Source organism: Chelonia mydas, chromosome 3, assembly GCF_015237465.2.
Source record: "Chelonia mydas isolate rCheMyd1 chromosome 3, rCheMyd1.pri.v2, whole genome shotgun sequence".
Classification (NCBI taxonomy): Eukaryota; Metazoa; Chordata; order Testudines; family Cheloniidae; genus Chelonia; species Chelonia mydas.
Window position 1 is genome coordinate 34,304,429 of NC_057851.1, and position 17,389 is coordinate 34,321,817.

At 44.9% G+C, this 17,389-nt stretch overlaps 1 protein-coding gene across 3 annotated transcripts in view; it reads left to right on the plus strand.

Annotated features, from left to right (window-relative positions):
- Positions 1–17,389, plus strand: part of EIPR1 (EARP complex and GARP complex interacting protein 1) — a 168,525-nt gene that overhangs the window by 64,619 nt on the left and 86,517 nt on the right. For all 3 annotated transcript variants that reach the window (XM_037894138.2, XM_043542302.1, XM_037894139.2), the window contains one exon: positions 14,078–14,234. In XM_037894138.2, the coding sequence (XP_037750066.1) occupies positions 14,078–14,234 (157 nt within the window). The remainder of the gene's footprint in view (positions 1–14,077; positions 14,235–17,389) is intronic.

A 17,389-nucleotide genomic window follows, 5' to 3' on the forward strand; every position in this document is an offset into this window, starting at 1 on the left:
GAGGTGGTAGCAGGCCCTTCCAACCCGCTCCCACCAGATGATTTTAGGGCTCATCGAGAGTTCCTGAAGTGGGTCGCCATGAACCTTGGGCTGGAAGTGGAGGAACTGAAAGAGTCCACCCACAGCGTAATTGACATCTTGGCTCTTGCGGCCCCCTCTGAAGTAGGGGCAAGTTAAGACCCTCTGGCAAACCCATCTGAAAGGATGGAGAAGAAGTACTATGTGCCTGCAATAGGATATGAGTACTTATACTCCCATCCCCCTCCTGGTGGTGTTGGCAGCAAACAAAAGAGACAGGCAGTGCAGCCCAGTGCCACACTGAAAAATAAAGAGGCCAAGAGACTGGATTTCTTTGGGAGGCAGCCTACAGCTTCGCATATCATAGAAGAGAGGTGGGCAAACTACGGCTCGCAGGCCACATCCATGCCCGCCACGCCACATCCACGCCAGCCATGCTGCCTGGAGCTCAACAGCTGGGCAGGATGGTCCTGCGGGTGGTGTGGCTGGCTCCGGCTGGGCAGCGGGACTGCAAGCTCCTGCTGCTCTGAGCGGCATGGTAAGGGGACAGGGAGTGGGGGTTGGTTGGATGGGGCGGAGGTTCTGGGGTGGGGGAGGCAGTAAGGGAGCAGGGGGGCAGTTGGATAGGCGTGGGAGTCCCGGAGGGCCTGTCAGGGGGCGGGGGTGTTGATAGGGGTCAGGGAAGTTGGGGACAGGGAGCAGGGGGGGCTGGATGCGGGGAGTCCCCGGGGGCCTGTTGGGGGCAGGAGAGATGGGGTGGTGAGCGGTTGGATGGGTCGGGGCTTCGGAGGGGGGCAGTCAGCGAGTGGGAAGTGGGAGGGGGTGGAGGCCAGGTTGTTTGGGGAGGCACAGCCTTCCCTATGCGACCCTCCATACAGTTTCGCAACCCCAATGTGGCCCTTGGGCAAAAAAGTTTGCCCACCCCTGTCATAGAAATCATAGAAAGTTAGGGTTGGAAGAGACCTCAGGAGGTCATCTAGTCCAACCCCCTGCTCAAAGCAGGACCAACACCAACTAAATCATCCCAGCCAAGGCTTTTTCAAGCCGAGACTTAAAAACCTCTAAGGCTGGAGATTCCACCACCTCCCTAGCTAACCCATTCCAGTGCTTCATCACCCTCCTAGTGAAACAGTGTTTCCTAATATCCAACCTAGACCTCCCCCACTGCAACTTGAGACCGTTGCTTCTTGTTCTGTCATCTGCCACCCTGAGAACAGCCTTGCTCCATCCTCTTTGGAACCCCCCTTCAGGTAGTTGAAGGCTGCTATTAAATCCCCCCTCACCCTTCTCTTCTGCAGACGAAATAACCCCAGTTCCCTCAGCCTCTCCTCGTAAGTCATGGGCCCAAGCTCCCTAATTGTTTTTGTTGCCCTCTGCTGGATTCTCTCTAATTTGTCCACATCCCTTCTGTAGTGGGGGGAGCAAAACTGGACACAATACTCCAGGTGTGGCCTCACCAGTGCCGAGTAGAGGGGAATAATCACTTCCCTCGATCTGCTGGCAATGCTCCTACTAATACAGCCCAATATGCCATTGGCCTTCTTGGCAACAAGGGCACCCTGCTGATTCATATCCAGTTTCTCATCCACTGTAATCGTCAGGTCCTTTTCTGCAGACTTGCTTCTTATCCAATCAGTCCCCAGCCTGTAACAGTGCATGGGATTCTTCCTTGCTAAGTGCAGGACTCTGTACTTGTCCTTGTTGAACCTCATCAGATTAAACCAACAATCCCTGCTGGGGAACTATGACTTTAATTTGTGGGACTCAATGACCAATTTCAGAAACTCCTTCCCACAGGAGTCTAAGCAGGAGTTCGCTGCTATCCTGGAGGAAGGCAAGACTGGTCAGAGCCTCTCTCAAGGCAGCCTTGGATGCAGCTGACTTGGCAGCCAGATCAGTGGTTACTGCAGTCATGAGGTGATGTTCGTGGCTCCAGTGGGCCTTTCCCACAAGGTGCAGCGGTTGGTCCAGGACCTTCCTTTCAAGGGCAACGTGTTGCTCTCTGAACAGAGGGATGCCAAGCTGCATGGCCTGAAAGATTCAAGGGCAAGGCTACATTCTCTGGGCCGGTACATGCCTACGACCTCCAGAAAACACTTCTGGCTGCAACTGCCTCCCAGGTTCTCAGGGTCTCCCGGGCACAAACCCTTTAGAAAGAAGGGAAAGGGCTATAAACACTGGTAGTCCTTGTCTTCTGCCTCAGCCTATCAGTCAAGCTTGGGTAGATACCCTGGTGGGTGCAGGCCTTTTGAGGGTATGTCCGAGGACTGCATACCTGGATCCATCCCCCCCTTTTGTTTTTGAACTGCTTGTTTCCCTTCCAGACTGCGTGGTCCCACATAACATTGAACCTTTGGGCACTCAGTACTGTGTCAACTGTGTACGCACTGGCAATTTCTGTGCACCCCTCCCTTCCACTGCACAAACCCATCCCTTTTCAGGGACCCTTTTCATTAGCAATTTCTCACCCAGGAGGCGTAACCCCCCCTGCGAGTGGGAGCCATGGAGGAAGTTCCTCAAGATTTGACAGGGAAGGGGTTTTACTCTTGATATTTCATAATCCCAAAGGCCAAAGGGGGCTTCAGGCCCATCCTGGACTTGCGTTGCCTCAACAAATATCTCAGGAAGTTGAAGTTCTGCATGGTCTCCATCATTCCCTCCCTGGGTCCAGGAGACTAGTATGCTACCCTTGACTTAAAGGATGTGTATTTCCACATTTCCATCTTCCATGGGCACTGATTTGCGGTGGGCCAATGCCACTACCAGTTCACCTTGCTGCCCTTCAGACTATCGGCAGCCCCAAGGGTTTTTACAAAGTGTATGGCGGTGGTTGCAGCTTACCTGAGATGTCGGGGCATCCAAATCTACCCATACCTTGATGATTAGCTACTCAAGGGCTGTTTGCAGGCTCAGGTGCAGCACTGCTTTGACGTAGTAAGGGCCACCTGTCGAGAGTTGGGTCTGCTAATAAACGAGCAGAAATCAACACTAGTTCTAGTACAGAGAATAGAATTTATAGGGGCTGTGTTTGACTCCACTCAGGCCAGAGGCTACCTGCTGGAAGCCTGGTTCCAAACTGTGTTGGAGCTAATCGCCTGAGTCAGGACTACCAGCTCACGACCGCTTGGGTATTCCTCAAGTCGCTAGTCCACATGGCACAGTGGCGCAGTATGCGCGGCTGCATTTCAGACCCCTGCAACTGTGGCTGGTGTCAGTTTACGTCCCGGGCAGGCACCACCTAGACTTGACTCTCACGATCCCGTCGTCTGTTTTGGCATTGTTGACTTGGTGGATAGACCCTGAGTCGGTGCTGAATGGGCTGCCAATCACTGCCCCACACCTGTCAGTGATTCTAATCTCCAACACTTCAGACTTGGGCTGGGGAGTTGGCAGTTTCAGAACACAGGGCCTCTGGTCCCAAGAAGAACTCGCCCTGCACATAAATGTCAGGGAACTCGGGGCCAAATGCTTGGCCTGCCAGGTGTTCCTTCCCCATCTCTCAGGGAAGGTAATGCAGGTCTTGACGGACAACACGGCTTCGATGCTTTACATTAATAAGCAAGGGGGAGCTTGTTCCTGTGTCAAGAGACTCTCTGACTGTGGGACTTTGAGGTGTCACACCTCCCAGGAGACCGTAATGCGTTGGCGGATCACCTAAGCAGGTCTTCTCACCATGAGTGGTCCCTTCACCCAGAGGTATTCAATGCCATCTTCCAGAAGTGGAGGACTCCCCAGGTGGACCTGTTCGCCACCACACAGAACAGGAAATGCTAAAAGTTCTGCTTCATACATGGGCTCAGCAAGGGTTCCCTGTCTGATATTTTCTATTCTCATGATGAAGGGGCTGTTGTGTACGCTTTTCCACTGATACCCTTGGTTCACAACGTCCTCCTAAAGATCAAGAAGGACAAGGCAAAAGTTATCTTGATAGCGCCGGTGTGGACATGCCAGCATTGGTTTGGCACACTCGTGGCTTCTCGGTAACAACCCCGCTACGCCCAGACTTAATCTCGCAGAACAAGGCCGCTTGCTCCACCTGAACCTCGCCTCCCTGTACCTGACAGCGTGGCTACTGCACGGCTGAACCCAGAGGAGCGAGCCTGCTTGGAGCAGGTCCAGAAAATCTTGCTAGGTAGCAGAAAACCCTTCACAAAGGTGGCCTATTTGGGTAAGTGGAGATGTTTCACTTGGGCCTCCAAACGGAATCTTTCCCCCTCTCGGTCATCCCTGCAGTCCATCGACAAAGGGTAGAAGGGCAGGTCATGGAATGGACATGAGCAACACATCTTGAACAACAGTTATGGAAGGTTAGTAACCGTTTTTTCTTAACTGGATTTCTTTCTGTCTCTAGCTACTTTCGGGGAGAGGGTGGGGTACGGGAGAGAATAGGGCGGAGGAAGGAAGATAGTGTGAGAGAAAAATTTTAAAAATTAAAGCTGTTTAGTTCAGAAAGTCACCTATGGCTCAAACACCAGTGAGTGTAGTTTTTTTTCTTATATAATAACAGAACTCTAATTCAGTATACTTATTATCCACATTGGTGTGCTGGACTGCAGCTGCTTCTAATGGATCTATTCAGATTTACCATGTCAGTCATCTAAATATGAAATAGTTTCTCAGTATATCCATTGAAATTATATGCTATGTCCCTTTTTAAAGCTGCTGTTTATCAAGGAAGATAATTTTTTTCAGAAAGTCTCCAAATACAAATTTATTTAATACCCAATCGCTCAACTTGTTGCAGCTTTCCAGTATATACTCTACTTAAAAAGCCCCCAAAACAAACCCCATTTCTGTGTAGTGATTGTAAATGGCTCTCTTTCAACCATTACTGTCCAGTCTGTAAACTTGTGGACCTGAGGTATTTGCTTACATATTAGGGAAGAATAATTCGCTCAACTGCAGGAATTATTGGGTGAAACTCTTTGGCCTTTGTCTTACGTGAGGTCAAACTAGGTCAGTCATCTTTCAACCTTTTTACATTTGCGGACCCCTAAAAATTTTAAAATGGAGGTGCGGGCCCTTTGGAGATATTAGACATAGTTTGCAGCTCCCAGGTTGAAAACTACTGAATTAGGTGATTGCAGCAGTTCCTTTTGGCTTTAAACTCTATGAATCTATAATAGGTCCCTTGCCACCTTTCATAAAGGGGAAGTCTCTCCAAGTGTCCTGATCAAATGTATACATCTGGAATCAGTTCTGGCCTTTCTTCGTTGACATTTTTCGTTTGCTTCCAGCTCCTAGATGTTTGTGTAGCATTGCAGAGGCATGTATAGGGACTACTGCATTCCAGCTTATGTTTGGTTAAGTGGGTTGATTACTGCAGTAGTTCTCAACCAGGGGTATGCATGCTCCTGGGGGTACACAAAGGTCTTCCGGGGTTATATCAGCTCATCTAGATATTTACCTAGTTTTAGAACAGGCTACATAAAAAGCACTAGTGAAGTCAGTACAAACTAAAATTTCATACAGACAATTACTTGTTTATACTGCTCTTTATACTGTACACTGAAATAACTACAATATCTATATTCCAGTTGATTTATTTTATAATTATATGGTAATAACAAGAAAAGAAGCAAATTTTCAGTAATAGAGTGCTGTGACACTTTTGTATTTTTAAGTCTGATTTTGTAAGCAAGTAGTTTTTAAGTGTGAGGTGAAACTTGGGGTACGTAAAACAAATCAGACTACTGAAAGGGGTACAGTAGTCTGGAAAGGTTGAGAGCCAGTGGATTACCGTATGTAATGCACTGTAAAGCAGGAGCAGCAGCAGACTAGTAGCTAAGATTACACATCTTTCTCCTTTAATTCTTATCATTGCTTACAACTTTCTGAAGTGTTCACCTTTTAGACTCAAATTTTTCTTTCATCCTTGACCTCTTCTCAAAGGGGAATACTTTGAGTTGGAACAAATATTACTCAACTGTTTTGGAGTCCAAGAGGGAGCATGTTTGGGGGTGAGAAAATAGGATACCTCACATGTTTACAACACATTCTTGGAACTTCTTTTTGAGCAGTTGTTGTTGTGATGGAAAGTTGAAATAGCATGGAAATAGCCCCCATTGAGAAGTGCTTTTGAGTACTTCACTGAAAATTGGTATTGATTTAACTGAATTGTGACCCACCAAAAATTGCACTCTGTGCATGCCAGTACATTTTCTCACTCTACTTGTAAAGTGTGCAGCTAAACGAGGCCACGCTGTATGGGTGCACTTAAGTAATGTAGATCAACAGAGAAAAATGTATAGAAGGTGTACAGTGAATGAGACAAGGGCTCAGCCTTCTAAGATGAGCAGGGAATGTGGCAAACGTTCAGTAGAAGTCCTTGCCTCATTCACTGAGGTTTTTTGTAAGGTAAGAGTCTCAGACTTTAAGGTTTACTGAGGGACTGTAATCTACAGACTTCTTAAGGTAAGCAGGAGAGTAGTTCCTTTTGAGTGTACCTCATAAGGTTCTTGAAGATAGGTGTTCCAATGGTGTCTAGTCAAAGAGAATGTCAGCAGGTTGTGTTGGTGTAAAAACAAACAATAGAAGTAACTATAGCTGTATATTTACACGTGGGTACCACCAATGGGGAGGAAAAATCCTTTAATGTAGATGTGGCCTAAGAAAGGCTTGGTGGCTGCTTGGAAAGAAATTAATATGCTATGTGACTTATGATTAAGTGGCTTGAAAGAAAGAACCTTAAAGGTCCAGTGCAGTAGCCTTGTATGTTCGCATTTTTTATCTAAATATCAGTAATAACTCCTTTATTCATTTAAATGTCCCCTTTTTGTTTTGTACTTTCCTAAAAATAAACAATAAAAATATTGAAAATTAAATTACATAGTTTTCGAAAGAAAAGATTTTTTGATTTAAGTCAAATATATTTGGAATCATTATTTAACTGTGTAACATGATGAGTACTGCATGCGTATAAAGTTATAGAAAAAATGCTTAATATTGTATCTGAAAAATAGTATGTGAGAAGGTGGTAAAAAGCTATTGCATGTCACAACTGGGGAGAGTTAAGACTGTAGCAGAGATCTCCAAAGGGAATTCCATAGGGTGGCATCTTGCATAATGAAATATACATTTCTATTTGCATGAAGGTGCAGGTTCACATCTTTTCTAAGGGAACAAGACAAATCAAGGGCTAAAGTGATACTGTTCAATAGTAGTAAAAATGGAAAATTTAAAGTAATGAGAGACTTCCAAAGTAACATGGGCGTGAAATGTATGGATGTATGGCAAATTCTGCAAGTACTGTACAGTTAGTGATCCCCTTGTTGTATATTCATTGAGAAGGTAGCTGTGGGAGTCTTGTTCATATGTAGGTGGAGCTATTTTATACTGAGTCTCCTATAGATCTGTAGCTGCTGATTATTTGGTTTGAGGAGTTATGACCCACAATAGAACTTTACTCCGTCTGTAATAATGGGTTGACGCTTTACAATCTATTCCAGGCCTTCCTGGTTCTTTCACCAGAGAGAAAACTATCTGTTTTTAAATACTTTATATAAAAGGAAAATTAAACCCAGGCTTAGACTAGGCATACCTAAAATTGCTTCCATGTGAGGCCATGACAATTCCATTTTGGTTTCACACCTCTGGGAATGAATTGTTAGAGCTGTATATAAGTACATTAAAATGAGTGTAAGGGAAGATGAAAAGTGCTCTGAATTAAGTTCTTCTGCACCAGTGAAATCAGCCAAACATCTAATTTCAGCATACTTTCAAAATTTAAAAATAGAACTGGTAAGGCTTGCAAGGAACATACAGTTCTTGAGACTAGACCATAGTATGAGAGCTTGATACTGGCCCATCAGTTTCCTTGAGCATTTCCAAATCCAGCTATGAATAAAGTCTTTTAAGATGATACGTTTGGGGATTTTGTGCATCTACTATGCAAGATAGTTGTATAGTCCCAAGAAGACTCCCCATCTTCGATGCATACTGGATTCCATCCCCTAGCCACTCCCAAATGAAGTTAAGCTGATGTGCAATGTTATACCATTTTACACATGAAAATCTGAGCCACCCTTCTGCTTTAGACATTTTGGCATCTGTTTGGTGCATACAAAAGCATTTGCCTTACGAAGTGAAGGGTTGCCATCCTTTAAATTCAGATACTTCCATCTCCATAGCATTGGGGAGAGCATTTTTAGTAAATATTAAATTTTAGGAAATACTATCGTTACAGTGAGGTTGATGCTTTTTTCCATTATAGAGTGGGGAAGAGGGCGTAATCACAATAGGTCATTTTTAATCTTGATAAATCATGGATAGAAGTTTCTCATTTAGATTTCTGTAAATTTGGACCAGAGACAGCTAAATAACTGAACTACTTTCTCCCTTAAGTATGTCTACCCAGCTGGCAGCAGGGAGCCCCCTATCTCTAATCCGCAGACTTGGGCTTGCTGGGCTCAGGGCTCCAGAGCCCAAGATCCAGCCTGACCCATAACTTCAAAGCACTGTCTCCACAGCCATATTTAGAGTGCTAGCTCGAGCCTGACTAGCCCAAGTCTGTTAGCCTGGGCTGTGAGGGTCACTGCAACAAGTTGTATAGAGGTACCCATAGTGAACAGGGACAAATGACTTCTCAGCTAGAGGGCCCCCTTGTAAGTGTGTGTTAGTTTTCATGCTAACATTGTATTATAAAGATAGGCACTAACGTAGAAAGCTTAGAACAGTTTTTTAAGATGAAAATTGAATAGTTACAAAAATTGCTGCTTCAAGTAAGTACTACAGAATAACAGCCATTAATACACTAAATTTATTCTGGTCAAATTACATTTCAAAAAGATAAGCTTCTCTTGCATTTTGGGAGAACAAATGGCATCTGATATACATCATATCAAAGTAGATAAACAGCCTCTCAGAGGGGACACTGTATACTGGGCTCCAAGGAATGGCATAGCCAAGTCTGCAAGATGTGGAAGTATGATATATCTTTATGCTTTCACCACCCAATGGTGTCTCCTGTGCATACAATAGTGAGGCACATTTCCGGCTTGGTCTTGACAGCATTTATAGTTACTGTAGTTAGATAGAATCTTTGCCCAGTTACTGCACACACTTGAAATTTAAGTGGATTTTCTTTATTGGTGGCTGCAGGTAAAATTTTAAAAGCACCTAAGTTACTTTGGTGCTTTTGATAACTTTGCCCCGCTTCAAATTCTCCCTCCAGTCTTTAGGTGGCTCTCTTTGCTATCAGTAATTATTTTCCTTTACTCTTCCAAGCATCTGTGTGATGTGCTGGCTTTTGTATTGTCTTGGTGAAATCCAAAACTGATGAGAATAGCTTAAGTGGGGCTCCAGCTGACAAGTTACACTATCTTCCTTAGACTCAACATTGCAGAAATACTCCGAGGTTAAAATTAAGATCCCAGATATATTTTCCAGAGCTTAAAATACTTTCTTTGCTGAGATGAATCGAATAAAATCATACAATAAAATCTCATGCTTCAGGGTGTAAGCTGGTTGTCTGCAGGGCTCTTGAAGGACTTTTTCCCTTTCCACAATTGGCCAGGTGTATTCTGGGTTTTTTTGTTTGTATTGTTTTTGTTTTGGTTTGGTTTTTTTGCTATCTTCTAAAGCATCAGGGTTTGGCTGTAGCTGGAAATAAGGCACAAAATGAGGGTGCATTGAGGTGGTAAGGAGAATTCTCTTTCTTAGATTCCTGGCTGATGAGTCTTGCTCACATGTTCAGAGTCTGGGTTAACTTTAGAGGGTTAAAATTTGGATCACAATCTCTGCTGGACTCCTGTGTTCCGGAGCCAGAATCTCCACTTTGGGTTTCATGGAACAGGAAATTATCAGAGTGCAGTTGTTCTCCACCATGTTTTTCAGTAAATAATAGATAGTGTAAAGCTGCATATGGGCACTGTCTCAGTAACCAGCTCATTTAGGGTAGACTCATTTCCGCTTATAGCCATTGCAGTCTGGAGATGACTGCAGGAAAATGTCTTTGTTTTTAGACTATTAGCTCTTCAGGCAGAGAGATAAGCCTTTCTGTGCGTATGTTTAGTGCCTAGCACACTTGAGTACTACTGTAACGCTGACAGACCCCGGTTGTTGGCAGGCGTGATCGAACCTGGGACCACTGGCGCTCAGTGCATGAGCTTCTACAGCATGAGCTAAAAGCTAACTGCCTGTTAGTTAAGGCTGTAGAGCAGACTCATTTAACTCTCTCTAAGTCGGGGTGGACAAACATTTTGGCCTGAGGGCCACATCGGATTCCAAAACTGTATGGAAAGCCGGGTAGGGAAGGCTGTGTCTCCCAAAACCGCCTGGCCCCTGCCCCCTATCCGCCCCCTCCCACTTCCCGCCCTCAGAACCCCTGACCTATCCAACCCCCCCCCCAAGCTCCTTGTTCCCTGACCGCCCCCTTCTGGAAACCCCCACCCCTAACTGCCCCCCTGGGACTCCACCCCCTATCCAACCCTTCCCTGTCCCCTGACTGCCCCCACCCCTATCCACATCTCCCCCCCTTGAGAGGCCCCCCAGGACTCCCACGCCTATCCAACCACCCCATGTCTCCTGACTGCCCCCTGAGACTCCCTGCCCCTTATCCAATCCCCCCGCTCCCCGCCCCCTTACCATGCCGCTCAGAGCACCAGGACTGGCAGTCGCAACGCCGCGCAGTCTAGAGCACCAGGGCAGGCCAGCGGCTCTCGCAGCCGCGCTGCCCAGCACGTGCTCGCAGACCCGCTGCCCAGAGTGCTGGTGGCATGGCGAGCTGAGGCCACGGGGGCAGGGGACATCAGGGGAGGGGTTGGGGGCTAGCCTCTCCGGCTGGGAGCTCAAAGGCCAGGCAGGAAGGTCCCGTGGGCCGTAGTTTGCCCACCTCTGCTCTAAGTGGTCTTGGTGCCACTAGATGGGAAAGAACGCCACACCCAGAAGGTGCGTGGGTTACACTACAAATATAAATAATAATAGTGGATCATCTAGCAGACTCAGACAAAGAAATGAAGTGATGTTAAAGAGGGTTTAAATTTGTTAAAGCAAAAAGTGGTGATGTGCTGGGTCTTCCTCACCCTTTGATGGAGAGCAGGAGGAGTTTATCATTATCTTTACCTTTAGACAAACTTAGTCATAGGTAATTTGCCAGAAAAAAAACCAAACCAAACCAAACCACCACCAACAGTATGAAAGGGAAGTTTCTACCAAAGACTATACCAAACTCACCACTCTCCCAAAAGAATCTAGCTGAAAACCACTTGCCATTTTCTCCCCAAAGGCACTATGGATCTTAACCCTAGTTAAGACTCTGGAGAGTTTATGTGCCATGGCCTCTTCTGAGCTGCTTACTCCTTTCGTGGTTCTCTGTGCATCTCTCGGTGCTAGTGGGACAGCCTCCAAGTGCTTGCTTTTTTTTTTTTTTTTTAAACAATATGCTTTCTCATCGCTGATACGGAGTACACAAACATAGCATTCTCAAGAAATTATGTCTTCACAGAACTTACTGTAAATTTAGCTTAAGTGAGTAGTTCTTCTTTGTATGGTGGAGGTGCTTAGTGTGTTAGGTGCAATGCTTTACCCTTTGGTAAGGAAAAATAGCAATACAGTATAGAGTTGCTTTTTCTTTTTTGTTCAGTACCTACATTGAATTGAAGTGGGGAATTTGGCATAGTACTTGCTGAGTTTTAAATATTGATCAATCACTCAGCATGCACTACAATTAGTACAGGTCTGTTTGCATAGCAACAGACGAAAGGGGATTGTCCAACACCGTATGATTCTAAATCGCCTCTTTGACCAAATTCATGTACAAATTCCAGACTCTGTTCTTGTCACATCCTAGTGTATACATTTACCAGATAACAAATTCTGAACTCTGCACAGTAAATTAAGCCTCCCCTTCAGCCCTCCTCCTTTGAAGTGATTGTCATCATCTTCTGTTGGTCTTTCCTAATTTCATCCAATTTTTATCTAGTTACTTTTCCTGTATCTCACTGATAACTAAGATTTATTATTAATTATTTTGGATTAAATGCTTACCCTCTTTCTGTCCCTGGGGAAGTAGTTCGTATGCCTTATTTATATATTTGCGTCAAACTGCTTTGTAATATGGACTTGTTTGGTTTCTGTATCCATGTTGCTGACATCTTAGTCCAAGATACTGATTTGTAGTACAGTTGCTTCCATTTCCTTTCCCTCAATTCTCAAAGTCAGCAGAACCACCTCAGTTCATAGCTCCAGACTAAAACCAGTCATATGTACTCAGAAAAGGAAGTCCCTCATCTCTGTTACTAATACAAAGCGACTCTTCAAAAGGAAATGTTTTTTTTTTTAAATTAACCATTACTTACCCATTGGATTTTCATATAGACCATTTTAATAGGGATTCAATCTTCCCCAAACTGCCCCCCCAACCCAATCCCCTACTATTAGTGGTCTCCTCAATATTGCCATCAATGGTAAGATTTTTGTGTGCAGCAGTATCTTGTACTGACCTGCTATTTCGGGGTGGCCAAACTGTGGCCCGTGGGCCGGATGTGGCCCACCAGCTCTTTTAATCTGGCCCTCGAGCTCCCGCTGGGGAGTGGGGTCTGGGGCCACTCCCGGAAACAGCAGTAAGGCCCTGCTCTCGCTCCTGCTCTGCACGCTGCCCCCCCCCCAAGCACCATCCCCCAGCTCCCATTGGCTGGGAACTGCAGCCAATGGGAGCTGCAGAGGCGGTGCCTGCAGACAGGGCAGAGTGCAGAGCTGCCTGGCCGTGGCTCTGCATAGGACATGGGGGGGACATGGCTGCTGTTTCCAGGAGCTGCTTGAGGTAAGTGCTGCCCAGAGCCTGCACCCCTGGCCCCCTCCAGCGCTCCAACCCCCTCCTCCAACTCTGATCCCTCTCCCGCCCTCCAAACCCCTCAATCCCAGCCCAGAGCACCCTCCTTCACCCCAAACTTCTCATCCCTAGTCCCACCCCAGAGCCCGCACCCCTAGCTGGAGCTTGCACCCCTTCCCGCACCTCAATCCCTTGCCCCAGCCCTGATCCCCCTCCCATCCTCCGAACCCTTCTGCCCCAGCCTGGAGCCCCCTCCCTCACCCTGAACTCCTAATTTCTGGTCCCACCCTGGAGCCTGCACCCCCCAACCAGAGCCTTCACCCCCTCCCACACCCCAATCCCAATTTTCTGAGCATTCATGGCCTGCCATATAATTTCTATTCCCAGATGTGGCCTTTGGGCCAAAAAGTTTGCCCACCCCTGTGCTATTCCCTTGTTGACCTTGGACCAGATTTTCTGTTGCATAGCAATTTGCACCAGTGCAAAGTGGTTGCAAATTATTGCCATTCTGATCTAGTAATGCTTACACCCACTTTGCACTGATGCAAATTGCTACACACGGTGCAGGAATGAAGATGGGCCCCACAACATTCTTTTCCCTTTAGTGCTGATAGACTGTTCTCATAGATACACCTATATTTTGCAACATCTTTTTTTTTTTAAAGGCAAGTTTAAACATGAAGGGGTTTCAAGAGATGTTGCTGCTTTTTAAAAATAAATAAAAATAAATCCTGTATTTGTCTTTTTTGGAAACTCTGTTTTTACAGCTGGAATTAAAGGGAGGAATTTGAATGCATATATGTTTAGAGGAGAACTCTTTTTGCTAAACAGTCTTTCACAGCAAAGGATGTGACTTAGTGCCATACATGCAAACTGGGGATAACCCAGCAAATCCACAAGAAGAAATTTTAAAATTGTGGCTAAATTATTACCGTTAAGGTGCAAACTATACACTTGAGAAGGGGTCATTTTCATTTCTAACATTAATTGAAAGGAACATATGGGGAATGGGGCTTGGAAAATCTGTTTTCATCAGAACTGAATTTTGGCTTTAAAACATGGAAAAGTGGGTTAAATGTATGCTAATTATGAGTTCTGCAGTGAACTGATTGCTGACTTGAGGTCTGCGCCTTTATCTGTGTGGTATGTTCTTTGAATTCAGCTTAATATAATATTTTAAATATTTTAAACAGCAGATGTGCATTGCTTAAAGATTTGCATAGATGTTGATGCATGTGTACAGTATGTCTCCTGTACAATGATCTGTTGACATTATCCTCTGTTGCTTAGCTTCAGACAGTAAAGTCATGACATGTGCGGCTGTTTGGAGGATGCCGAAGGAATTGGAATCAGGCAGTCATGAATCCCCTGATGATTCATCAAGCAACACTCAAACCCTGGAGCTACTCTGTCACCTTGACAACACAGCCCATGGCAATATGGCCTGGTAGGATTCTGCATATTTTATATTCCCAAAAAAAGCCTAAAGCCCTGTGCTGTTAGTTTTGTGCAGTTTTATATTGTAGAAACTGGATTACAAACTTTAAAACTATTCTATGTTAAAAAAAGGTACAAATTGATTTTTTGGTCCCAGATGTTTCATAGATTAAAAACATGTATTATAGTCCTTGCAAAAACATATGCTGTAAAAGCCTGTGTACTGTTTTGCTGTGCCTTTCCCCCTTTCATACAAGACCTGTGTTGCACACAAACAGGTGCTCTACTTAACATTTTAGTCTTTGTACAGAACATAATTTTGATATCACATTTTTATCTTTGTTTTTCTGGCTGCATTTTGTATTTGGTATAAATATAAGTAATTTATTGGGGGGAGATTTGATTATGTTCCATCGTTCCTCTTTATTCTTTTCTGTCAACTAAAAATTTGTAATGAGGGCTGGATTATTGCAGTGTGTTATCACAGAGGTCCTTTTCATTATTTGATTGAGAGAGTGAAATTTGCTCACCGTATATTCATGAGCACCTAGGTGTGTGGGTCTCTATATAGCATGTTTCTGTGCAAGGCAACGGAATGTTGACACTCAGCCCATAGGTCATAACAGCATGGTTTGGCATCGTCAATGACATCTGGGCCATTTTCCACTCTTACACCAGCAAACAGAGTACTAATCGCAGGAGAACTCTCTGCACTGGCTAATGTTTGTGTGTGAGCCAGACCATGGAACGAAGCACCATGATCTCAGAGTGTACAGACCCCTTGCACTACCACCACCAACGAACTTTGAAGGTATCACCCAGAAAAGGGTGGAATGAGGAGGGAGAGGATGAGATATGGGAATTGAGAGATATTGCATCATATTTACATACATTGAATCTGGACAATGCAGCATAACACACTTATGCAGTGTCAGGTGTTGCTCTATGACTTTCTTGTGGGAGTCAATTGAAATTGCATCAAAGAAAATAGCACTTGGATTCAACCGTATTTCCTCAAATTCTCCCCATCCTTTTAGACCTTTTTGTAAGACAAGGTTTAAAAAGTTCCTGTCCTGTGTTAGAGGTGAAAGGTAAAGCTGGGGAATAGCCATCAGCAGATCTCCCCTCCTGCTGTCTTTCTCCAGTCAGTTAGAGGACCCAGAGTGGGTTAGTCTCATCTCTACCCACTTCCCAAACCCCACTAACTCTCTGAATCTGTACCACTGCTGTCTTGGGGAGTGTGTTATCCTTCTGTTTGCAAACTTTGTTTAGCTTTCAAGCCTCATATCTAAGACAAATTATAATTTAAACTTCAAGTTAACATTTTGTGAGGCCCTATAAAAATTGCATGACTAATTATTTTTATATATCTATTCATTTCGCAATTCAGTCAAAAATGATCACGTTTTCAACGGGATTTATTGTTTATAAACCCAACCTATTATTTTTGGTTTGTTTATTTTTCTTCTAATTTTTTTCTTAAGGCCATATTGCGGAAACCCAATGAGACTACGTGAGTGATTAGGTGCTCACTAGAGTGTGCATTGGTTCCAAAAGTTTTGTCCTTAATCTGTGTGTCTGTTATTTTTTTAAGGAAGTGCCTGGGTAGTAAACCTGCAAAGTTTGGATTCAGACTTTTTCAGAGTTGGTGTGGGTACTGTTTGACGCACTGAGGGTGGGCAGGCACAGGCCTACCCAAAACAAAAGGCCTTCCCCCTCAATTAAGAATGAGGAACCACTGGACCCAGGCATCAGGTGGTTACATCAGACAACAAATGAAAAAAACAGGGTCAGGGGTGAGGTCAGAGGGTAATAATGAGGGATTGCGGGGGATGGGGACGCACCAAGCAGAGAACGCCAGACAGCTCCCACTGCTCCTTAAAGGAGTCTAAGGAGTCAGTGGATGCTCTTCAGAGGAACTCTGTGATATGTGAGCAGATAAGGCACAGGAATTAGGCCACAGTCACAGAGCACCCGTGCCCCATTCAGCTTTCTTCTCCTACTATGATGGATGGCTGACTTGGCCAGCACCAGGAGGAGGTTGATTATGAGGTCTCATGACTTTCTGGGCCCATGGATGGGGTGTACTAGGATAAGGAGATGTGGGAGACAGTGCAGCCAGAATATCCTTAAGAGGTTCTAGTGGAGCCAGAAGAGGGTCTACAATCTGACACACCTTACATAGACGTATGCCAGGATCTCCCTCTGGCCACAGAAAGAACAGGTGTCAGGGAGTTCTTGAACCATGCCAGGTACATGCCTGTGCTCATGATTCCATGAAGGAGCCATCAGCTAGTATCCCAGGAGGGCAGTAGACCCAGAGTGAAGTACAGAAGACCCAGAGTGAAGTACAGACTGGTCCTCCTTAGGTGGCAGCAGGTCCTGCCACTTGGTGTCAGGGTGGGACACCAGGGCAAAGATGTGGATGGTGTGAAGCATGAGTGAATACCAATTGTTTCCTGGGTGTGTTTCAGAGACAGATCGGCTAGATGGTGTTCAGCCAACTGAGGTTGCGGGACAAGGGCCTGAAGGCAAGGTCTGGAGGGCCAGTTGGTGTGGGTGCAGTTGGGGTTTGGGTGTGGCTTTGGTAATTTGTATAGGGGGTTTCAGTTCAGAATCGCTTATAATTAGTTTAGTAAGGATTAAAACTAATAAATAGTACTGTATTTAAAGACCTCCTTCCTTGTAAGAAACCACCCAAAGGTATCCCTAATCATTTTACAATGCTAAATTACCTTTATTAATTGAACACCTCTCTAGTTTGACCAGGGACCAACCAGAATTGGTCCCAGATAGAGGAGCATCCTGTCCTGAGATCTCCACTGAAACACTTCGGCCTTCAGTGCCTATACAAGTATACACAAAGAGCTGGTGTATAGAAGACTCTGCACTTTGCATCATTCAGAATATTACTTTTAAGGTTTTATTCTAAAACACAAGACAGTGTTTTTTTAATTTCATCCACATGTAGGTTAACTGCCAAGCAGAGAACAATGTGTTGACAAGTGGCGACTTAGACGTTTAAAAGTCTGTTTTGTTGTTTAATTCAATATTTGTATTTTAGGTATTTTGTAAAACTAAGTGGCTTGCCCAAAATTACTCCAAATATTCATGGAAGAACTGGGATTAGAATTTACCTTTAACTACAAGAACATTCTTCCTTCA